At 44.6% G+C, this 25386-nt stretch overlaps 1 protein-coding gene across 2 annotated transcripts; it reads left to right on the forward strand.

The window, feature by feature from the left end:
• Positions 1-25363, forward strand: LOC147156185 (ribosomal protein S6 kinase alpha-3). Of its 2 annotated transcripts, none has more exons than XM_086065736.1 (22): positions 1-494; positions 3615-3674; positions 16857-16973; positions 17191-17272; positions 17831-17911; positions 18054-18133; positions 18223-18329; positions 18408-18445; positions 18535-18677; positions 19790-19860; positions 19957-20045; positions 20127-20191; positions 20283-20385; positions 20457-20566; positions 21383-21505; positions 21581-21670; positions 21752-21910; positions 22061-22222; positions 22304-22380; positions 22491-22608; positions 22759-22899; positions 23275-25363. In XM_086065736.1, the coding sequence occupies exons 1-22, from the start codon at positions 432-434 to the stop codon at positions 23395-23397; spliced, it is 2202 nt and encodes a 733-aa protein (XP_085921862.1). In that variant the 5' UTR covers positions 1-431; the 3' UTR covers positions 23398-25363. The 2 variants fall into 2 exon arrangements, with proteins under 2 accessions (XP_085921862.1, XP_085921861.1); XM_086065735.1 differs by having other exon boundaries at positions 2-494; positions 21380-21505.
• Positions 25364-25386: the final 23 nt, after the last annotated feature.

Below are 25386 nucleotides of genomic sequence, written 5' to 3' on the forward strand. Positions count from 1 at the left end.
CGCCATATTGGGAAGTACAGGAAGTGAACGCGAGAGCGTGAGCGAAGGGGGAAGAGAGAACAGACAGACTGAGAGGGGGTGGCAGATAGACCACAGTAGTTATAGTCGACTGTTACATGTGGCTGCGGGCTCTCGTCAGGGGAAAAAGGACGTCCTCTTTGCCGTTTCTCATGTTCGTCCGTCCGGAGGAAGGGGCGGACTCGGCGCCACCACACACCCGCGGATAGGTCGCGTTCCCTCGGCTCGAGAGCTCCGTGGCGGGTCGGCGCCAACCGGCGAAGTGACTCGGAACTAGCGAAACATTTTTTGCCAAGAGGTCAAAAGAAAGGCGAGAGAGAAGAAGCAAGGGCGGCTGGACTGGAGGTCCCGGGCCACGGAAGAGGAAGCGAAAGCGGGAAGCAGAGGACAAGTCGAGGCAGAGGAAGGGCAAGATGCCGCTGGCTCAGCTGGCGGATCCCTGGCAGAAGATGCCGCTGGGGGGCACGACGGGGGAGGTGAGTGAGAGTCCGCGCTCGCCTTTAAAACACAGTTGAGCAACACACGGAAATGGGCACTGGACAAAGGTGGCTAAAGTACTCACACTTTGAACATATATATAGTTGTACAAAGTGACAGTTAACAAAAAAATAAAACATTTAAACGTAAATTGTATACTGTCAACGATCAGAGGTGGCAAAAGTACTCACCCTATACTTAGTAGAAGTACAGGTGCTTGTGTAACGAAGTCTGATTAAGTAGGTTGACCCATGCAACTCATAGGGAAACAAAAGTAGAAACACATTTTTACTAGTGTCAGTTATCACAGATGGCTAAAATACTCACACTTTGCGTTTAAGTATGGATGCTTGTGCAATGAATGACTGGTAAAAATACAAGTACTGATTTAACTGTGGCATGTAGTGTTCCTTCGTTTTCCCCTAAGTTCCAAAGCGTACCCGCAATTAATGAAATCCGCAAAGTAGTTAGCTTTATGTTTTACATTCATTATAAATGTTTTAAGGCTCTAAAACCCCTCACCACACAATTTAGACACTTTTCTCGTCAAGGCATTTACATTTGATCACATTTCTCTATTGCTTTAACATTCTCGGTGTTCAAACCTTCATACATTTGATAAAATAGGTACATTACTATAATAAAGAAAATGTATGCAAAATTGCACACAAAGAAACCGCGATAAGTGAACCGCGTTATAGTGATGGAACACTGAACTTAAAAGTAAATTAAATGTACTTAAATGAACAGTATATTTTTACTGTCAGTTACATGCAATAATCAAATACCCGTTTGTTGTTGTTTTTTAAAATATATATAACTTGGCACAACCAAAACTACAAAAATACTATCAAATGAGTAATAAGCCTTCTTGACAAAAGAAAGTACAGATATCAATTTCCAAATGTAGGATCTAAGAAGTGAAAGTAATTAAGTTTGTTGTGTTGAAATGAGAGCCAATTACTTTCTCAAATGTCCTGCAAGAACGCAAGGTCTAGTAATCAACTTGGGAATTGTGATTTTTATAACTCATGTTAAGTCTTTTTTTCGCCTAATGACATAGTTGCCTAAGGGATATTTAAATGTTTTGTTTGAAAGTGAACACTGCCACATCCCCCGTTAAAAGAGGGTGTGGATACTTGTGCAACCACATATCAGTTATTTTTCCTTCCCCTCACAAAAGGTTTTCTTTTTTTTCACTTAAATTGTAGAGTCTGTTAATCGTTATAAAAATGTACAAATATTTTAGTTGGCCTATTTTTTTTTTTATATCGCAAAAACAGGCTTGAGAACAGGGGTGTGTAGACTTTTTATAACCACTGTACCCATTTGTGCATGGAAAACGAAAGGTATAAATTTGAAGTGGCATTCAGACACACCCAAAAACACATATTAAGTGAAAAATCTTATTGTAGTAAATGTTATTGTGCTGATTGAATTGGCATAATTGCATCTGCAGTACTGGAGAGCAGTTGAGATGCTGCTGACTGACTAATGACATCAATTGGCCCTCATGGATGTCAATAGAAGCTGAAAGTCCGAGCCTGTCTTGCGCTTTGGATTCTATTCTTAGCATTTGTGGCGTTATGCAAAAGAATGATTGTACGCAGGAAACATTTGGAGAAAAGTGTGGGATTGCTCCACCAACTGAGTCAGTGGCGTGTGTGTGTGTGCGTGCGCGCGCGCGCCTGTTCCGGTTCTTCAAGTTTTTAGAAATCTCAACAACAAGCAGGAGGCGTCTTTGCCGCCGCGTGATTCAGGAAGGAGCTTGCGTAAGCGCGGTCACTTCCTGCGCGTTTGCACCCTTGAATTTTGAGAAAAGAAAGTCTTTGAATCCTTGAAATATCAACTTTAAATACAACTTGAAAGGCCAAAGACAGAATAAAACAATACGAAAGTGAAATAAGTATAGAATAAACTAAAATAATAGCACTGAAAAACAGAACAAATACTGACTGTTGCAGTGTGTTTTGGCCTCTTGGGGGCAGTGTGGTGCCGTGCATCCATGCCGTACAGAAGAAAGTTGCGATTGAATTCTATTAAAATAATTCGTTTTTCACACATTGGGAAGAATTTGTGCCTTTGCGTAGTTATCTCATCTGAGGGCATGTGTTCCCACAAGATTTGTGTGTGAATATTCGTTTTAAACATTCCCAAAGTTGATGCTAACTTCCTGTTAGCATTTGAATGGGATCCTCCCTTTGCTTTTAGCATTAGCGCTAGGATATTGATGTTGTAAAAACGAAGCATGTTTTGTATTTAGATATACAGTGGATGTAATTCTTAACGTTGTGTGTTTAGTTTTACACTTGACTCCAACTGGGGTGTCAATAAACAGCTTAAAGGACACTTGGGGACAACAAAATTAACCAGAATAACATACGCTACACACTTGCTAGTCGCTAATGCTACGCAAGCAAAACGGTGCATTCAGGGAAAATAACCGCTCATCGGCCGATTATAATTGGTTTACCAAAAGTGGCACCACTAGTGTTGTTCTACTAGTGCACTGTTGATGTTGTATTTTTACCACTGTCTGTATGTGGCCTGCGATTGGCCGGTTATTTGAAAACTTCTTTTATGATCATCAAGTGCATGTTTCCATACGTCGGGGACGCTCAGGATGAAACGCGGCCTCGCTCGAGTCAAATTGCCATCATTCCTGGCATTTCGCGACTTGTTGCAGCACGTCGCGGGCGTTTCCTTCCTCGCCACGGCCGCCATCGAGCGCCTGCGCGTCCTTCAGATTCTCCTGTCCGCCGTGATCTGCTTCCTTTTCAGTGCCGTGTCATCACTGTTTCAATAACAGCCCGCCCGCGTGCTTTTTACACGTAGCAATCGTCGGCAGTCAGTGTCGGAATCGCAGCTGTCGTTCTCGCAGGCTGCTGAGCCGCCGTATGTCACGCTACTTCCTGTCTGCATTTGTGCTTCTTCGCCTTACCACGCGTCTTCAGGTCCACGCCGCTTCGGTGGCACTGTGGTTGGGCTGCTGAGGAACTAAAAATAAATAAACAATTCCCATTTGAATTGATTTTATTGCCCTTAGCTTAGCTTAGCTTAGCATTGTCAGACACAGCAAGCAGCTGCCATGTTAACCTTTAACCTCTGTGCGCTTCCAGGATGCTCATAACGACCTTGAGGACTCCGTGGGCGAGGATGACGGCGTGACGCACTGCAATGTGAGTTTCTCATGCGTCCACCTCACGCCGCGCGCATCCAGCGCACGCACCAATTGTGTGCGTCTGCGTGTGATTGACAAACGAGTGGTGGGTTGACGCCCACTCCTTCAGGATAATTGCTGCCTCGCTCGGGAGTGATGCTCGCTGCGGCCGCCGATCCATGCGTGACTCATACCGGAACATACACAAGCTCGGCTCGTTAGCACCACAGCCGCCCCCCTTTGATGATCCTCCTCATTTTAGTCCATTTCATCATTGCGCAGATCGCTACAAATGTTTTTTGCTAGTCCAACTTGGCTTGCTATGACCAACCATTCAGAGGAATTTGAATTCTGATTGGTGAAACAATTCCTAACAGTTGAAGTTACGTGGGCCAGCATTCGTGAATCTGTTGGCCCCGGGCTAATTGACAATTGACATTGGCAACACATAGAGGCTGAAATCTGATTGGACAAAAAATAATAATTAACGTGCAGTCAAGACAATAGACGGTTGGGAATAAACAAAACATAATACCACCACCACATACATTTGCATCATTGTGTAGACGTTGGAGGTCGACTTCACGCTACCTCATGTCTCCGCTTGGGTCTCGAGTTCGGTGTGGTTTTTTTGTGTTGCCGGCAGCTGCAGGCATTGATTTTTAAATGCACGGGAGATGGCTTATGGATCGTCTGTCTGAGAAAAGCTGAGTAGTCATTACTTGTCTCTCCAGAGTGCTTAGCTTACACACACACACACACACGTATACACACACACACACCTACACACATGCTTTTGTACTTAGGTTGTGTGTTCATAGTACTGTCTAAGTGTGTGTGTGTGGTGTGTAATCGGGTTAAATTGGGATAATGAGGTTACTCTGTGACACCATAGCCAATAAAACACACACACACATGACGGACATCACACACACGCTTTGTGTTCGACGCGCGTGTGATGTGAGTGTATTTGTATTTTGAATACACAAAGTCACCTTGCGGGGGTAACAAACATTTAGTCTTTAGTGTGAATGTTTCAAAATGGCCCCTGGGCACGCACACGCACACGCACACTGATGCCCTGCAGTGTGGACAGAAAATGGCTTCCAGACCACATTAGGAGGGTCGCTGCTCTCTTGAGGGACACACTCACATCTGCTGCCATCTGCTGCATCTCAGGTGTGTGTGTGTGTGTGTGTGTGTGTGTGTGTGTGTGTGTGTGAGAGGTCACTTGTTCAAGTATTCAGTCGACAAAAGGCCATAAAAGTTCTTGACAGGATTGTTTGTTCGCAGTAGCAGGCTGGCATCACGTTAAGTAACGCACGCGCGTACACACACACACACACTCACACACTACACTGTGACGCCACATGTGGACGGACCCTCATCACCCGCCGCCTCTTCAAGACGGATGATCAAAGGAGGCATTAATTATTCAAGCGCGGGAGCGAGGCCTCGTTCACCAAAGCTAAAAATACGAACTTCTTTCCTTATTAGTCCGTTCGTTTTTCAACGTTCCATACATCATGTTGCAACTTCCTGTGTGTGTGTGTGGGGTGGGGGGGGGGGGGCGCTCACTGGCAGATGGTGTTTAATCTTGTGTGACCATCTGGACTGACTTTCTGCGGCCTTTGTCTTTTTAAACACACACACACAAGTTGCTCAGTCAGGTGTGCGCGTACCCGATCAGGATTGCTTGTGACGTCGAAAGTACATGTCAGGTAAAAAGAAATGATTTGTAAATGAAAGTGGATGTTGCCTGCGTGTGTGCGTGCGCAGTCTGTACCAGGCGTGGTGGTGTGCTGAGAGCAGTGCATTGTGGGTGTTGCCATTGTGAGAGGTCACAGGGTGATGATGTAATGTGTCCAGCTCGTCTTCCTGAACTTGGCGCTCTCTCGCTCGCTCGCTCGCTCACTTACTGTGGCTCTTTCCAGGAAGCGACCAATCACAGCACCGCCACACAATATCTTTGTGAGGACATCGTGTGTGTCTCTAATCCCCGTCGCCAACACTGTCTGTCTGCACAACAATGTTACACAGCTAACGTGAAACTCTGTATGGAAACCATTTGAGCTTTTATCGGACATCCTTGATATCCATCTTAAAGGCATACTTGACTCATTTATCAATTTTCAGCAATAAAAAGTCAATATTTTGTCTAGAATTAATTTGATCATTTATACAATAAATAACAAAAAAAAATTTGGGGCGCTGGCTGTTGAGCGAAAAGGACATCACATGTGTTTAGAGTTCAGGTAAAGGCCGATCACGATCATGATGTCATTTTCAGTCGATAGCAACTGGCAAAATGTGTTTTCAAAGGTATTAATTGCACATGTGAAATAATGAGGCTATCCAATTAATTATAGACAAAATATGAACTTCTTATGCTGAAACTGGCTAAAGAAGTCACGTATTCCTTTAAGGCAACACTAAGGAACTTTATGTTATGGCGGCGCCACATGGACAAATGCGGTAATGTTATGCTTGAATCCCCCGTTTTTTAATCGCTATACAAATACGATGTACAAAATAGCTAATCACTGGTTTATAAACAGTAATCAAGTAAAAAAATGCTTTTGTAATACACTTTGATCCAAAATTAAAATGAATCCGATTTGTCGATTATCTCATTCACTCCGCAACCCCCTTCGCTCCTGGCTTTTTACTGGATTTTAACAGATTTTGCAAGGTCAACAAAATATTGTGGTCTATTGCTATAAAAACATGGAACCTACCAAAAGAAAGAAGAGTCTCTTCTTTCATCAGGAAAAAAGTACATTTGTATCTGTTTCTGTTTTGAAGCAATTAGCCTTAAAATATAGCTAAATGTAATCATTATTTACATTCCTTGTGAAAACACTGACAAAGATTTTGTTGCAACATGGAACCTGGTTGATCTCTTATACTCTGCTGCCACCTGCTGGCTGTTTTTGTAACAACTACAGTTCAGAGGCGGCATCAAAGCCTTCTGTATGCTCTAGCATAAAAAAACCCCCATAAAAACATATAAATATGTCTTTGGGAGCATTGTAGAACGTATTTATACGTTTTTGGAAGCAAATGAGTTTGGATCGAATAATCGATAGATGACTCAATTCTAAAAATATTTGAAAGTGACAGCACTGATTCCAATCCTTTTAGGCGCAGTGTCTTTAAAGTTAGCATGTGGCGATTCCAAGCTACGGCCATCCATTTTTTAGCGGCTTGCATCAAACGAACCTTTGGCACAGCCTGCGTCGTTTTCCCGCATTGTACTGCAGCACAAAAGGAAAATGTCCTCCAGATGATTATGAATATGACCTGTAACGTTCTTTCTGGTAAATGGAGATGAAAGTAGAGAAGGCGTGGTCGCGCCGGGCTTGCGCTGACCTGAGCAGGAATTTGACACGCAGCCTCCAAACTTTTTTTTCTTTTCATTTCATTTCCTCCCTTCATTCTTCATCCTCCTCCTCCTCCTCGCTGGCACATGTGGAATTTCAAGCACCGTCATGCTTCCCAATCTTCTCCCTTCCGAGACGCGTGTTGTGCAAGGTCGACGGTGCGTTCAAAGGCCTGTGGGAAATCACAGTGTTTTCACTTAAACGCTGATAATCATGAAAACAAACATTGGAGGGCGCACGTGTGTGAGTGCGTGACGACTGGCTCAGCGCACAGATGTTTGCCTTCCTGTGCAGATGTTGTTGCCAGGGAGACAATGACAGGACGTGATGAGCAGCTGGCGGGTCTTCCTGTGCGTGCATGCGGCGGCTTTGCTCTCGGGTTCTTCTCGCTCCAACTTTCATTTGAGGCGTCGGTGGGCGCCATGACGGGCTGAGCGCCATGAAGGCGCTTCTGCTGCACGCCAGGAGACGACGGCTTCAGGTAGAGCAGAGTGCGACGCGCCGTCCCGGGTCGCGGACAGATGTTGTCGCCTGCGCGTTGACATTTGCGTGCTTGTTTGACAGTTGGGCGCGCTGGCAGAAGGGACTTGCTTGTTAGTAATGTTGTTTTCCTCTGCTGTGTGACATTTCGGAACACGAGTAGGACAGCTTTGGCGGCCATGTTATAAAAAAGGGAAATCTGCACTCTTACATCTGCGCGCTCTTACTACTACTTAAGTGTTCGGTGTTAACGAGTAGAATTTTAGTTCATGCCTAGTTTTGCTCACGAGTACTAGTTGGACTACTAGTGAAGCAAAAGATGTTAAGTAGTAGAATTTTGTGTCACTAAATAATCAAGAGTCAAGAAAAGAATCAAAAGTGTTTTATGGGAAATTGTTTCAACGTTGATTAGCAAGACAATTCAGGTCTAATAGAACAATTGTATAGGGCAGTCACTATCAAATCTTTTAAAAAACGATTATCATATCGATTATCCATCAAATAGTCAAATAATCGCCCCAGCACCCCCTCAAAAATGTTATTTATTTTGTCTGTAGACTAAGAATGAACGTGCGTTTGAGTGGATATAACTACTCATCTTCTGTACATATGTATTGTTGAACACCAACTAACAAAATTAGCCTATGCTAAAATGTTAGCAATCGTGATTAGTATTAGCTCACGTTCGATTACCAATTAGGGTAAACAAACATTTAGTTCACACATACATCATTATATCTACATAAGTTGAATTGGCTGGATAGTATAGTTAGTAAAATCAATTTTAAATAAAATAGGGCTGGTTTAAAAAAATTAATAATCAATATCAAATCGATTTTCCTTTTCAAGCGTGATATTGATTCATAAAGCCATGATTCGATCTCTCTTTTCCTATAAATAATTTTTTTTTTGTATCTTACTGTGTTATTGAAATTTACTGTTATTTACTTATATTTATGAAAGACCTGACTTATTGCACTTTGTGACAAATCTGAATCTTTTTAATGAATATTTAATGTTTGTGGAGTTTTTTTTATTTTCATGTCCTTGTTTTTTAAGAAGAATTGATGTTCCATAATTAATCAATATCGGATTGAACCAAGTGAATCGAATCAGAAAGAATTGTGAATCGAAATCGAATCGTTTGAGTAAATTTGAATCGATACCCAGCCCGAATAGTGAGTATACTAACAGGTTAAAAGTGGCACTAGAAATGGAAACGCCTTTCTTGTAAAACACTGTGCCCTTGTGGTTCTACTAGTGCCGCGAGGACAAAGAGCGCCCCAGTGCATAAGTTAGATTTCTTTGACTTGGATTAAAGTCGTGTGTGTGTGTGTGTGAGCCGTGTGGTCGTACACGTCTGACGGGTTCCAAAGTGTTTCTACGCTGTCCTGTTTGGCAGCGTGTCGTATGACAGCTCTGCGCGTGTTTTCCTGCCAGCGTAGATTTGCTGTATAACACGCCAGCCCTTTTGCCATTTGTCATGAGATACTTCAACCAGACGAGATAAGAGACAATCAAGAAAAACACAACAGTGACAGTTGACAGCCGCGGTTCCTTGAGAGCGCTCGCTTGTCTGGCGGCCTGCCAGCGGCTAATTGTCTTTTCCCTCATTTCAAAAGTGTGTCTGTATGAATTATGTGTTGATTTCGTCCTCCCACATCCAAAAACACGTGCACCATAGGTCGATTGAAAAAACAAAATTGTCCATAGGAGTGAACGGGATTTTGAATGCTTGTTTGTAGGGCTGTGCAATTAATCGAAATGCAATTACAATTTCATAAAATCATTAAAAAAAACAACATTTGTTTAAACTTATACATTTTTAAAATAAGAAATTTAGTAAAATGTTGTCATCCAAAAGAAACTTGCGTAATTATAGCGTTTCAAATAATTGTATTTGTTGTAATATTTTTTATTAGTTTTTTAATGTTTAAACATTTTCTTGTTTTGTACAAAAAAACTGCTGCACTCCAAGTTTTCAATAAATAAATAAATATATATTATTATAAATGTATATTATTATAAATTCTGTTTGGTCCAAAAGGAACTTACATAATTATAGTGTTTCTTTTTTTTTTTTTATTGGTCTTAATATTTTTTAATTCTTAAACATTTTCTTGTTTTGTAGCAAAAATTAAATAATCGTTTGAATAATTTTTTCCATCATCGAGCTGCCCTACTTGTTTGTCTATTTCGGCCCTGTAATTGAGTGGTGACCAGTCGACGGTGTACGTGCCGGGGTAAGCTTCAGCTCGCCACCGACCGTAATGAGGACAAAAAGATGGATGATGGATTTCCCCTCGGTTGTGTCGCATTTGTGAACATAATTAAGAGGCTTGTAGAGGCCCCGTTGGCATTTGATCAAGTGCTTTGATTCCACTAATGAGAGAGGGGCGTGCGTGCGTGCGTGCGTGCGTGCGTGCGTGCGTGCGTGCGTGCGTGCGTGCGAGGGGCTTCTTGTGGGGTGAACAGTGAGCGCGGGCAGACGAGCACTAAAAAGTCTCAACTGTCCATCAATACATCGTTGCACTTTGGTGTGTGTGTGTGTTATGGACAGGTTGCCGTGGTAACGTGGGCGCAACGAGGACGCGTGGAGGCGCACCTCTGACCTCCGTCCCGCTCGCATTGAGAAGCCTTTGTTGTTTCCCGGCATTCCTTGCTGCTGTGAGGAAAATGTGCCATGACTGGATTGGCTGAGTCATTTTGTGTTTGCGCTGCCGTGACACTCAACACAATTAGTCACAATCCAAATGGACTTTGTTATTGTTGCAGTAATGGAAAGCTGTTAACTGTGACCCGCAATCTGCAAGTGGGCTGGCGGACTTATTCTCATTATCTACAGTGAAGCCCATTATATGGTGGTTCATCGTCGGGCTAGGAAAAAAAGTCGACTTTAAAAATAGGTCGTCTTCCTCGAAGCTCCGCCGAAACCATGTTTGAGCCGACGTCCATGTTTCGACACGGACCTTTTTTGCAGACGCACGCCGTGAACAGGATCTTATTGATCTCACTGTAGCTAACACAGGCATTTGTAATCGCTAGCGTGCTAATGCTAATCACTGTTTAGTATAGGCTAATTTGTGTGGTTAACAATATTGACTGATTGATAGATTAACGACAAAAAAAGAGAAAAAAACATTTTATGGAGAGGATGATTTGATTATTAAATAATAAAATCGCTAAAAAAATATTTTAGGGAGGGGATGATTTGATTACTTATTGAATAATCCAATCATCCTCTCCTTAAAAGTTTTTTTTTTTTAAATATATTTTGGGGTTAATCTATCAATCAGTCAATATTGTTATTTAACCACGAAAATTAACCTATACTAAATGATTAGCAATCGTGATTAGCATTAGCACGCTAGAGATTACAAATGCCTGTGTTAGGACAATAAATTATAAAAACATTCGATAGTGACAGAGATTTTAGAGATCCAGTGTATGGCCTCTTTATATTGCGCATTTTCACCTAAGAGGGATTGAGCGTAAATGATATTTATAGAATTATCTTGCCGCCCACCACATTGATGCCAGCCCCTGAATAAATGATGACATCCTGACTCGGCTCCTCCTCATCGATCAGTCATCCTTTCATCCTCTCTTGCGCTCCCACTCGTCGTCTCGTCGTCTCGTCTTCACGCGGTTGGCTTTGCGCGTCGAGGATGCCGTGGCGTGAAAGCTTCCGTAGGTGGCGCTGCCGGCACAAAGGGAGGCGCCGAGTCACTTTCACTTCTCACATGTCGGAGCATTTATGGGAAAAAAAAGGTCCAATCAAGGCTTGTTCTTGCCGAGATGTTTCTTTTTTACCTTGCAGCTCATAAAGATCAATCATTATGATAACTTGTCATTGGGATTTTATTTCGGATTTTAAAAGAAAGTGTTGAACTTGTCAGTCAATAGTAAGGAAACGTATTGCATCCACCTAAAAAAATAAAAATAAAAAAACTGACAGATTTTTGGGGGAAACTTTGTTCTTTTGTGTAATTTTTATTTATTTTCTGTTTTACTGAATTAATTTCTGTCATAGAACATATTCAGAAAAACAAGGGGGAAAATTATTTGAAAAAAACCAGAAAAAATATATTATTTAAGAAATTTTTACTGTTTTTGAAAAAATGGGGAAATCTTTTTTTGTGTTTTTTTTAAAATCTTTTTCCCCCTGTGTTTCTAAATATTTTTCCATATTTTTTTCTTGGGGGGAGTCATGAAAATGCAGTAAAACAGGAAAAATATGTTTTAAAAAAAATTACACATAAAACACCCCCCCCCCCCAAAAAAAAATTGTCATAAAAAACGTTTTTTTTTCTCAAGTGAATGCAATACGCTTATGAGTTTTTTTTTTTACTGTGTTTATGTGCGCGTGTCTGTTATTGGATCCATGATGCCCAAGCGAGCGGAAATGCACTTACAACCTCTAACCTGACAAATCCCAAGTGTGCGTGTGCGTGTGCGTGTGCGTGTGCGTGTGCGTGTGCGCACGCACGGTGGCCATCCAGCCTGTTAATTTGATTGCGTAACAGGATTAGAGGTTGCAGATTGTGTGGAATGGAATCCCATCGCCGCTCGATCTGTGATGTTATGCCACGCACACACACTTGATTTCAATTGATGGACGATGGAAACACGTTATCGCTGTGCGTTGGTGTGTGCGCGCGCGCGTACACGCTGCACATTGTTCCTCACCTCTGTGACGTCGCCGTTTGCTCTTGATTGTGCGCGAGTGTAAGCGTGTCCTTATGCGGAGGAGGGCGACAACAGGTGCAGGTAACCGAAGAAATGTCACCCGGCCGTCACCGCCGCTTGGCTGGCGTTGCGCACATTGCGTGCGACAGGTGGAATTTGGAAGGTGGTCGTGAGTGAACCGCGCTGGCGAGCTTGCCTTTCATTCACTCGCCAAAACAAGTCATCGTGACTCATTTGGGGATTGGCTGGCAACCAGTCCAAGCGGTACATCGCTTCTTCGCCGGGTGTAGGCAGGCGCCGCTCCAGCTCACCTCACAGGAGCATTTTGACTCCCCCACACGACGACCATCAGCAAATGCGGAAAAGTAGGGATAGATTGACTATCGGCACCGATATTCAGCATTTTGACAAATATCGGCGTTGGCCTTTATTAACTCATTCACTGGCAGCCATTTTCACTGAAGCAACCCCCTTCGCTCCCGGCTGTTTTACTGCATTTTGACTCATTTTGCAAGGCCCACAGAATATTGTGTTCTATTGTTATAAAACATGGAACCTACCAAAAGAAAAATTAGAGTCTCCTCTTTCATCAGGAAAAAAGGATATTTCTATTCATTTGCGTTTTGCAGCAATTAGAATTAGAATATAGCTAAGTTTCATCATTATTCACAAATCTGTTTAAAACAGTGGGGAAAATAGCTTTTTTGCAACATGGCGCTGGTTGATCTCTTATTCTGCTGCCACCTGCTGGCCGTTTTTTACCATTGCTTCAACCGTTCTTTGCAGTTGAGAGGCTGCATCAAAGCCTTCTGTAAGCTCTAGCATTAAAAAAAAAAAAAGATTTTAAAAAACGTATAAATATGTTTTTGGGAGCAAATGAGTTCAAATCGGACGACCGATAATAGATCCATTTAAAACTACGTTAATTTCAGGGAACTATTTATTGACATTCAGTGAACTTTATAAGAGATGCTGCTGACCTTGGGAACTCTCTGCACTTTCTGTTTTTGTTTGAAATTAAAACTACGATGAGTGAGAAATTAACATTTCAGATATGGCATTTCGAAACGTTGGAAATTCAGTGTAGAAACAGTAGGGAGCTATATGTTTGGTTAACTTTTCATTGAACCTTTTAAGACATGCTGATGAAAGTTGGCCCAATGTCTGTTTAAGATTTAAAAAATATTTTTTTTAAAGTTGTTTCATTCCTTTCCCAAACGATAACACATTAACTTTTCCGTATTCGAACATCTGCTAGCTTAATGCTAACACAAACCGCTATAGGTGGGCTCACATAGCTAGCATAGATTTTGCAAAATGTTTTTTTTTTGCGTAGATCTTCTACTCTTCCAAAACCTTCAACTGGCTTGGAAAATAACTTTTCCTGATCCAGTGTGGTCAAAGTGTCGCATTCAGTCCTACTTGCTGCTGTTTGGACTAAAAGGGGGAGGGGCTGTGAGGCCCTTGTACTCGTGGTTCTTACTCATTGGTTACTTTCTATGTGTGTGTGTTGGGGGAAATCACCAGGACACCTGATGGAAACTCTGGATGGAAGGTTACGGTTGTGAGTCAAAAGGGAAGGACAGTGTGGGGAATCCCGCGCCCCTCTCTCCGTATTTGGACCCCCCCCCCCCCTCCACACACACACACACACACATATCCTCTTACTGTGGCTATCCCCTCACACGGCTTGCGCTCATCCGCTGTCACAGGGCGCCCACCCACAAGTGGCACTCCGCCGTCGACTCTTTGCGATGACACAGCGCGTACCCCGCGCCAAGCCGGCGTACGCGTGCACTGTGCCCGGGCTCCTCCGTGCGTTGAGGGGCCGGCTGAAAGCGCTCCGTCACTTCCTGCTGCCCTCCAGGACGGACGATGGCTGCCGCGAGCCGGCCGCGAGAAGGGAAGGGATGTTGGGCTGTTTGGGATCGCCACCCCGCAGCTGGACTGTGAGTCGGTTAGCACGCATGTCTACGGCGGCAACTAATGAGTATTTTAATAATCGATGGATTTTTTGATGTCCATCCCTTCCAAAGCAGGATATGATTTCAACTTGACGGTGCAGAAACATACATTAATCATGGCTCAGTTACTGGTTTGTTGTGTAACATGTCAGAAAGGACCACTTTGACACAGTGGTTAAGGTTAAATGTCAAAATGCCAAATATCGGCATCGGTCTTTTTACTAATCTGACGGCCGTTAAAGCTGGCATCTCACTGAGCGATGAACGCTTGCGAACGTAGCGAAATTTAGGATTTTCATCAGGATTTGTTAAGATGTTCCCAGACAGTTTCTACTTTTCACAAAACCATTTCAAACATATTGTGACCATTTTTACTGTCTGCGAAGATCTTTTGAAACCTTTTATGAACTCTGACAAAAAAAAAAAAAAAAGTTAGCTGCATTTGCATGCATTTGTCGCTCAGTGAGATACAGGAAACTTTTCATTTGTGGATTTATTTAAATTAACACTTTATAAAAAATATATACGCTGACACTGGGAAAAGTAAAATGATTACTGAAGATTTGAGACAGCGATTTTGCGTCAACTTTTTGGGGGAATGGAATTGTTAATAGAAACAATCAACAATAATCGAGGTAGTTGTGTGGACGAGGAAGGTGACTTCCTTTGCGCTGTCCCACGGTTGAATTTGAGTGCATGTGTGTGTGTGTGTGTGTGTGTGTGTGTGTGTGTGTGTGTGTGTGTGTGTGTGTGTGTGTGTGTGTGTGTGTGTGTGTGTGTGTGTGTGTGTGTGTGTGTGTGCGTGTGTGTGCGTGTGTGCAGGCGCTGGCATTGCACTTTTAATCCCGTGATTAAGAGGTGCGACATGAGCATCCTGTCGCTCCGGCTCTGATCCGCCATCTGCGTTCTGACTCACGCATACGTGCGCATTTGAAATGTCAACATTCCTCCGAGTTTCAAACGGTGGTCAATCTATTTCTGCAGCGTCGGTGGCGTTCCTGCGCGTTCGTTTCGATAGTTTGGATTCAAACTGCAGTTAACTTGACACAAACCAAAACAAACATCGTCATCGTGACTTGCTAGCATACACGTAAACAACTTTTTTTGCTAACACAAAATATGTTCTCTTTTTTCTTTTCTTTTTTTGCTTTGAAAGACTTGAAAGGATGTTAGAATCCAACAAGGCCCGAGTGTTGACTTGTTGGGCTGATTCCACTTCCCCAAAGAATCAAACTGCACGTGTTGTAAATGAGAATAGCGAGAGGTGACAAGTATTCAGATAAAGTGTGGAGAAATGAGGCGTGAGAAGAAGCAGAAAGGAGGGAGGAGAAGATACGATACGTCTGTGTGTGAGAGAGAGAGAGAGAGAGAGAGAGAGAGAGAGAGAGAGAGAGAGAGAGAGAGAGAGAGAGAGAGAGAGAGAGAGAGAGAGAGAGAGAGAGAGAGAGAGAGAGCGAAAGAGAAAGCGAGCAAGGGAACGAAGACGTCAAGAATGATCAGAAGCCGGTGCCGCTCGGTACCGCTCAGTCCCGTCGCCGTGCAGGAGCATGTTGTCGCCGCGCACCCTGGGCCACACCCTGGACTACAGGACCCATCATGCACTGGGAGCCGGCAGCTCGTCCACCTGGGAAGTCCAGGTATGCGTCAGGGAGGGAGGGGCGGGGAGGAGGAGGAGGAGGAGGAGGAGGAGGATGTTTGCGTGATTCCCTTTGCAAAGTGTTTGAAGGCTGAATGCCATTATGAGTCACTTGGCTACACAAAACAGGTACCGGGGGCGGCTCCATGACAACCGCATGTGTGTGTGTGTGTGCGTGTCCTCACCTTGTTACGTGCTGATGACGGGCACTCGGGAAGCCTGCTCAACCTGCCGTCAGATGCCGGCGCTTGGTGCTTTCGCTTAATTTCCCACAAGTCTTGCGCCATCGATCCCTCAATTAGTCAGAAAATTCTACAAATAATTTATGTTTATGCCAACGTTGTATAACGATAAACAGGACGATTAACGATCGAGTCAACTTTCTCCATTGAAATGAAGGCAAATGCCATCCGTTCCATTCCCACTCAAAATAATCCTTTTGTGTCATATGCCGCAAGTGGTCTCACCGCACGGACCTCGTGAGTTGCCCGCAGGCCGATTCTCAAAATAACTCAAATGTTTTGGTTTTGTGTTACATATTATTTAGCTGTTTCCTATTGTGTTCAATTATTGTTGATCATTTTTGTGAGAAATCATGAACATGATCGGTGCCTTCAGATTTATGAATATTAATAATTGTACCTTATAATTCCAAACCATTTTGAAGTAGCTATCTATCAAAAAGGTTGGTGAACCCTGACCCTGACCCTGACCCTAGAGAGTGCCACGGTGCTCGCTCTCTCTCTCTCTCTCTCTCTCTCTCTCTCGCTCTCTCTCTGTCTGTCTGTCTTGCATTGAAACAGCTGCAGCGTCATACACGTGCAGTTCACTGGACAAAAGACAACACACAAACATTGACAACGATCGTCTGTTCCCCTTTAAGGCCACATTCATTTTGTGTGATTTTTGCAAAGCTCCTCAAGTATCCTTAAAGGAACACAAATGACCTTACAGTTGTTAGTGTGACTTTCGACTTGCCCCAGCATAAAATAATGATAATAATACGAAATGCGTTTTAGCTAAGCCCGGTGCGTTTGTGTGCGTTTCAGGATGAAGTGGCCTTCAAGGAGATCAGCATCACTCACCATGTGAAGGAGGGGTGCGAGAAGGCCGACCCTCGCCAGTTCGAGCTGCGCAAAGTCCTGGGACAAGGCTCCTTTGGCAAGGTGTGTGCGTACGCGCGCGTGGTTTACGCTCCGTGTGGCCCCGCTGGCTATGTTTGAGAGGCCGTTGCCATGGAGACGGCAGGCCGAGGGCCCTTCACGCTCCCGCGGAGTGTCATCGTGTTTATGAATGAGCAATTAGACTCCCGCCCGCCTTGTCTTTCAGTTTCAATAATGCTTGCAGAACAATACTGACGTGTGATTATTATTATTTTTTTAGGTGTTCCTGGTGAGGAAGGTTGCTGGTCCTGACGCTGGCCAACTCTATGCTATGAAAGTCCTCAAGAAAGCAACACTGAAAGGTACGCACATACACACTGCTGCCTCACAAGGGCCGCGGGGTGCTGGAGCCTATCCCAGCTGGCTTCGGGCAGTAGGCGGGGTACACCCTGAACGGGTTGCCAGCCAATCGCAGGGCACGCAGAGACCAACAACCATCCGCTCTCACAATCACACCTGTGGACAATTTGGGGCGTTCGATTAAGCTGCCGTGCATGTTTTTGGAAAGTGGGAGGAAAGCGGAGGACCCGGAGAAAAGCCACGCAAGCGCGGGAATCTGGGGAAAATGGTCTTGCGATTCACTTTAATGTGAAATAGTTGTATTCAATGAATCGATGTAATGATCGAAAGAGCAATCGATTCTCGAAATATTTGATGGTGGCAGCCCTGCAACTCTTTTGGAGATGCTTTTCCATTTAGTTTCCTGCAAATTCTCATCCATTCCCACAGAAAGTTTCCAATTTAGAAACTGACCTTCAATTTACCCGCTGTTGCAACCCAAGTCGCCATCTTGGTGTTTCATCAACTATGAGCTGATTGCGGAATGTCAGCTTTGTGTGCGTGTGCGTGCGTGTTTTCAGTGCGTGACCGAGTGAGGACAAAGATGGAGCGAGACATCCTGGTGGAAGTCAACCATCCTTTCATCGTCAAACTGCACTACGGTGAGTCAGCCAATCTCGCACCGGCGCGATGAGTCCCCACGCCGCCATCCGGCCAATCGCAGTCCTCCATTCCACTTTCATCCTCCCCAACGGGAAGGGGACTCGTGTCGTCTTATCTGTATTGTTTCCTTTCGTCCCTCAGCCTTCCAGACGGAGGGGAAGCTCTACCTGATCCTGGACTTCCTGCGAGGCGGGGACCTCTTCACGAGGCTTTCCAAAGAGGTCGCGCAGCAACAGGAACACACTTTTGAGCCAAATCCATGTTACTGCCGTCCACACTCATGTTTCAATTGTGCGTTTGTGTGTTTTAGGTGATGTTCACAGAGGAGGACGTCAAGTTCTACCTCGCAGAACTGGCCCTGGCGCTCAATCACCTCCACGGCCTCGGCATCATTTACAGGGACCTGAAGCCCGAGAAGTACGCGCACACACGCGCACACACAATCATGTTGGAAAGGGTTGAAGTCTTCATAATGGTAACTGTTTGTTGCTTCAGCATCTTGCTGGATGAGGACGGACACATCAAGCTGACAGGTGTGTCATTTGACGGCGTTTGGATGGATCTCAACGGCGAAAGCCTCCCAGTTCCTCACGCTCTCAAATATTTGTGTGTGCGCGCGCAGACTTTGGCCTGAGCAAGGAGTCCATCGACCACGAGAACAAGGCGTACTCGTTCTGCGGGACGGTGGAGTACATGGCCCCGGAGGTGGTCAATCGGCGAGGACACACGCACAGCGCCGACTGGTGGTCGTACGGCGTGCTGATGGTGAGCGGCACAGCGTGTTTTCAAGATCGCATCACGCTAGACTTGGTTGGGCGAGTCATCGTTTGGTTTGGTTCTTTCTCGCGATTAATGACAAGTTTTTGTCAGGTTCTATCACAGCCACTTTCAGCCCATGGACACTTTATGACTTTTTTTTGTTTACTGCTGTGCAATCCAACAATTTGGAGAGTTTGGTTCCAGACTCCATTTGAAAATTGTGGATTTCCACTAGTGTAGCTTATAAATCAATTTCATTTCATATTCTTACTTCCCGTAAGAGGCATTTTGTGGCTTACTCTGCACTCGGTGAGGCAAATGAATGACAAATTTGATTCTAAGAAGTGGCCATGTTGACCATAGGGAAGAATTACATTTTAATTTAAAAAGTGGAAGAAGTCTCTCCTGGCTGTAGAAAGACTACAGAACTGCAGTATTGGCGTTATAAAGAAAAAAAGATTGTTCTGAAAATAATCATTTACATTTTTAGCTTGTGTCACTCACAACCTGCCAATTTGAATTTGAATTTGAAAGGTTAAAATGGATATCTATGACAAGAACTGATAGGGATGCAACGATATCCGAACATCACGATACCATATTATCACGATATTGTGGGGAGTTTGGCAATACAAAAAAGGTCACAATATTGTAAAAAAAATGAGCTCATATTTTTTTTAAACACACAATATTGTGCTTTTGTACATTACGGCAATGCATATAAACCGCCTACAATCTTTAATAACACTTAATATTGAGGCAGTTACGCAAATATTGAGTACCTCTGACTCGGTTCGCAAGCGTCCCCCTTCATCTGACCAATAGCACGGATTTTAAACATAGAAGAGCCAAAACATGTTGTTGTTTAATTTTTGTTTAATACGAATCTGATATTAGTCAAATTGTATAGAGTAAAAGAAGCAAAAGGTTTTTGTTTTTGTTTGTTTTTCCCGCAGAAATAAAGGGCAAATATAAGCCTGACAAACCACACCCACTTTCTTGAAAGGCAGCCCGCCATTGGCCGCTTTTCGGGCCGGTTCAACGCAAACTATGCAATCGAATTCATTTCCGCACGCTTCTTGAATGTACGTTCTGATTTCTTCTTCTTCTTCCTGTAGTTTGAGATGCTGACGGGAACGCTCCCGTTTCAAGGCAAAGACCGCAAAGAGACCATGACCATGATCCTCAAGTGAGTCCATCAGAAGGACAATCAACTTGACGTTCGGCGTTCAAACGCTGAGCAGATCACGCTCGCGGGCTCTGATTCGTCAACTTGTGTCTGCAGGGCCAAGCTGGGAATGCCGCAGTTTTTAAGTTCAGAAGCCCAGAGTCTCCTCAGGAACCTTTTCAAGCGAAACCCCTCCAACAGATTAGGTGAGCAACATTTGAGCTCCCGTCATCTTGTCAGTGATGTTTGTTTTGTTCGTTGCCAACTGCTCGCTTTCACGTTTGAAGGAGCGGGTCCAGACGGCGTCGAGGAGATCAAGAGGCATCAGTTCTTCAGCACCATCGACTGGAATGTCCGTCTGCGCCTTGACGTTTTCCTTCCGAGGCAGCCATTGTGACTCATTTGCTCACTGGATACTTCGCTCTCTCTCTCTCCTCCTGCAGAAACTCTTCCGCAGAGAGATCCCGCCTCCCTTCAAGCCGGCGGCAGGGCGACCCGACGACACCTTCTACTTTGACCCGGAGTTCACCGCTAAAACGCCCCGCGGTCAGTTTGCCCCCTCACGATGACGCATCAAGTCAGGCCAGACGAACTCATGCGTTGCGTTTATGTGTCAGACTCTCCGGGAGTCCCGCCCAGCGCCAACGCCCATCAGCTCTTCCGAGGATTCAGTTTTGTGGCAATAACAGAAGAGGAAACGCAACCGATGCCAAACGCCATTGTTAAGGTACACGCACGCACGCTAACAATGAAGCGGATTAGTCGTTCTTGAAAACCGAGAGCCACGCTCACGTTCAGCAGTTTATTGAAGGAGGCAAGCTGCCAAATACAAAATGACAACACTCGCGAGTTGCGCTGCTAAAAACAAGCGGCGACTGACTTTTGACTTCTGATGCCGCTTACGAGGCCACGCCCCTTTTCAAGCACGCGTCAGCACACATTGTACGTCTGTTTGTGGGTGGGTGTGACCTTTGGCCTAATTGCACTTCAAAAATGTATTTCTTTACATTTTCTTTTATTATATTTTTACACTTGGATTTTATAATACAGTGCTATTTTTCTTTTCTTTTTTAATTGTGGTTTTGGGGGAACAAATGAATGGCATTTCAATTCAAACCAGATTCATAGCACTGTGGTTAAAACAACAACAGCAATATTGTGCTTTTGTACATTTAAACAACCTACAATCTCTAATAACACTTGATATTGAAGCACTTACTTGCTAATGCGCGCACATATTGACTCGTTCACAAGCATATTACAATCCCCTTCATCTGACAATTTGTGTACATTTTAAAAATAGAAGGGCCAAAACATCCCACATAAAAATCAAACTGCACAAAAAAAACTAGCCACCAGAGGGTGCTACAACTGCACAAATGGAAATCAACAACAGACAACAACAAACAAATGTGCTGCTTTTTATATCGTGACATGACGACGATATTGTGGCAGTTTTAATATTGCAATATCACGATATTGTTGTTATCGTTACATCCCTGATAACGCGTGGCCTGACATTTGACCTTATGCCCAACAGCAGCTCCACAGAAGCACGTCTCAGTTTTGCGACACCTACGACGTGAAGCAGGACATCGGCGTGGGCTCCTACTCCATCTGCAAGCGCTGCGTGCACAAGGGCAGCGGCATGGAATACGCCGTCAAGGTAAGAGCGCCTCGTACGCCGCCCGCGCCCGCGCCCGCGCCCGGGCCCCCGCCTCATTGCGTCCTCCTGTTGTAGATCATCAGCAAAGCCAAGCGGGACCCCACGGAGGAGGTGGAAATCCTGCTGAGATACGGCCAGCACCCCAACATCATCACGCTCAAAGACGTGAGTCGCGTCATCTTGTCATTGGCGCCACCTGCTGGCGCATCATGCAACCGACACTCGACGGGTCTCTCTGGCCTGCAGGTGTATGACGACGGCCGCTCCGTCTTCCTGGTGACGGAGCTGATGAAGGGCGGAGAGCTGCTGGACAAAATCCTCCGCCAGAAGTTTTTCTCGGAGCGAGAGGCCAGCGCTGTTCTTTTCACCATCACCAAGACGCTGGAGTACCTTCACGTGCAGGGGGTGCGTCCGCGCGCCCGCCATCGCGAGGCCGTTTATCGTGGGGGATGCCTTCCACGCCCACGCTAGCTTAATGCTAGCATCTTGTGGGAAACGCCACAGGCAGCTAATGGAGCTCAGCATTGATTTTTGTCTTGCTTGCGTGGCATGAAGGTGGTGCACCGGGACCTGAAGCCCAGCAACATCCTCTACGTGGACGAGAGCGGCAACGCCGAATCCATCAGGATATGCGACTTCGGCTTTGCCAAGCAGCTGAGGGCGGAGAACGGGCTGCTCATGACGCCGTGCTACACCGCCAACTTTGTCGCTCCTGAGGTGAGTCACCCGATCTTTTTTTTTTTAAAAAGTTTGTTTTTTTAAATAAGACGAATCAGCGGATATGGGTGGCGCTTTCAGGTCCTAAAAAAGCAGGGCTACGACGCAGCCTGTGACATCTGGAGTCTTGGAGTGCTTCTTTACACCATGCTAACAGGGTAGGTTAAGGAAAAAGCTTCTGCGTGTGCTGAAAACTTGAAATTGATTTTTTCCTTGTCCAGTGCAACTTTTTATGACTTGTCACTTTTTTTTTCCTTTTTTTTTGCAGCTTCACTCCATTTGCCAACGGCCCCGAGGACACGCCGGAGGAAATTTTAGCCCGAATCGGCAGCGGGAAGTTCTCGCTCACTGGAGGGTACTGGAACTCCGTGTCTGCTGAGGCTAAGGTACGTCACAACACTAGCTTAGGCAATTTTATGCTAATGTTTTGTTGATTTCACTTTTTTTCCCCCTTTTTTTTCTTTATTTAATAAAAGATTGGATTTTGAAGTCTTCTCACCAGGCCCCAACTCATGATTGTGTTTGTGGCCCCTCAGGACCTGGTGTCAAAGATGCTGCATGTGGACCCCCACCAGCGGCTGACGGCGGGTCAGGTGCTGCGCCACCCGTGGGTGACGCACCGAGACCAGCTGCCCAAATACACGCTCAACAGGCAGGACGCGCCGCACCTCGTCAAGGTGACTCGGCCATTTTCGGGTTGACGTCACGTTCCTGGAAAGAAACATCAAAGATTACGAAATACACAATCACAAATACAAAGAATGGTCTTCCGCGCAAACGAGAAGACGTTCCTACGACAGTGGACCCCCGAATACTCGCGGCTTGACAGCATTTGTAGATTTTTTTTTTCCCCCTAATTGTTTTCTTTGTTTGGGTTTTTTGGGGCATCAAACCCCCATTTTTCATGGACAAGGTCCCAATGGAGGTTCTGTGGGGTTTTTTGTAAAATATTTTCAGTTTATGATGAAAAATTATGGCCCCTCTATCATTTTAGTTGCCCATCACCCGCGCGCCGTACGACGAACATGACTAATTGAGCGTTTGCGTTCCAGGGAGCGATGGCGGCCACGTACTCGGCCCTGAACAGGAACGTCCCGCCGGTTCTGGAGCCGGTGGGCTGCTCCACTTTGGCGCAGCGGAGGGGTGTGAAGAAGCTGACTTCCACTGCTCTGTGACGTCCAAAAGCCTCTCTCAACTGCCGTCAACTCTGACCTCTAGGTGACCTTGGACAGACTACTGATGGAATCCAGGAACCCCCCCCCCAAAAAAGGAGCTCACAGAAGCCGCCGCCCTCCCGCACATTCGACAGACTCTTCCGATTGGACGGCTGGCGGCGTTCTTTCCGGGATCAATTTGTGGATTTTTGCTTTGGACAATCTGAACAGGAAGAGAGTGCGCTGTACATAAAACACGATAATCACACAGAAGCATTTCAAGACGTAGAATGCTTTGTTTTTTAATTTCCCTGTCGTCATGGTGACGGCAAACGTGACCTTTTGTGATTGGTCGGACCCCAAAGCAGAATATAAACAACCACCTTCTGTCAGTCTTGACCAAACCCTGCCAGCAAATCGTGCTGGCTCTCCGGGTACTAGTACACTGTTTGTCCTCGCAAGTAAGACAATTCATTGCACTAGTCGAAGGACTGTTCTTGGTTGTTGCTTTTTTCTGTTCCTAGTGCCACTGTTGGTCTGCTCGTATGACCTCTTTGGCAGTGAATGAGGTCTAAGCGAGGACAACTAAATGTTACCAGTGAGGCAAAACTGTGACTAGTGATTCTACAAGTTAACATCTAGTACCTCACTGATAATACTTGTAGCGCACATATGTCAACTAGTGCAGTTTTGCCACTATAGTAACATTTAGTTGTCCTATTAGTATGCAGAGATGTGATACAGTATCCAGCTTAAGATCACTCTGGTCGGACAAATGTGGTACTAGTAGTAGGGACAGCCATTTTACTAGTGTGCTGAATTGTCTTATTGGTGAGAGCAAAGAACGTAAGAGTGCACAGACCTTAAGATTTTACATTATCCTTGTCGTCGTTGCTAGCTGGCATGCTACGCTTTGATTGCTATGCAGTGTTCCCAGCATAGTCGTCATTGGCTACTTTGACATTTGACTACTTTTATGTTATTCACTGTTTTTGTGCTCAGGCCAAAGCCAAGGATTGCTTGGTGGCAAGGAACGTCCTTTAGCCAAATCATCTTGTGGCAACTGTCGGCAAATTAAGGAGGGATTGCAGTACTTCCTGTTTTTCTTTGTAAAAAATAAAACATTGTCCTGGCGCCCTCTTGTGGCAGCTTGGTGCTAAGGAACTATATTGAAGTCAGTTAAGGAGCTTTAACTAGACAAAAGCAGTGCTTTGGTGCCATGTTGTGGCACCTACAGCCAGTTATAACCCATCAATTACTCGCGTATGTTTACTGGGAACACCGTGTAGCAAAGTTAGGTTCATCCCACTTTGAGGACCACCGACGTAGTGGCCCGATGATTTATGCAAGCAACAACACGGTCATCGCCAGATTTAGAAGTTACTGTCACCTGCGATTAAGCTTCCGTTTCAAACAAAAACAAGCGTACTTCCTCACCGACGCAAACGTATCGTCTGTGGACGGGAACTGTAAATAAAAACAGCTCAGGTTTTTTCACCGACAGTCTGGAAAGCTGAGCTATTATTTCATAGCCTCCATATCCAGCATATGGACTTCATCTGGATATCACGGATTTGGAATAAATGCTCAGATGGCTTTACATACATTCTGAAATATTCAAACTGATCTTTGATTTTTTCTTTCCGTTCTGCACCGGAAGCGGCTGCTTCACTTGCAAGACTCAAGGAAAGTTAGCTACGTTAGCGTGTAGCATGTAAAAAAAAAAAAAAGGCCCATGTGGTTTGCGATTGATTTTTAGCGACCACTTTAATTTTGAATGTGCTTGAAGGGGATTCAATACTCATAAAGCTTTGGGAACAAGGAATGTCAAATAAACTTTTTTTTCTGTATTCTCATATTGTCCTGCTCTTCCTCAACCTGTCAGATTTGTTCAGCTTGGGTGCTGCAACCCCACCTCTTAATTTGTTTTGTTTTTTACCTGCAGGGAGACTTTCTATGAAAAAATTAAATAAGAATAATAAGCTAATGACCTTGTGTACTTGTCATTTA

The sequence above is a fragment of the Leptonotus elevatus genome, chromosome 21, assembly GCF_054856555.1.
Source record: "Leptonotus elevatus isolate MCC_2025b chromosome 21, RoL_Lele_1.0, whole genome shotgun sequence".
Lineage (NCBI taxonomy): Eukaryota > Metazoa > Chordata > Actinopteri > Syngnathiformes > Syngnathidae > Leptonotus > Leptonotus elevatus.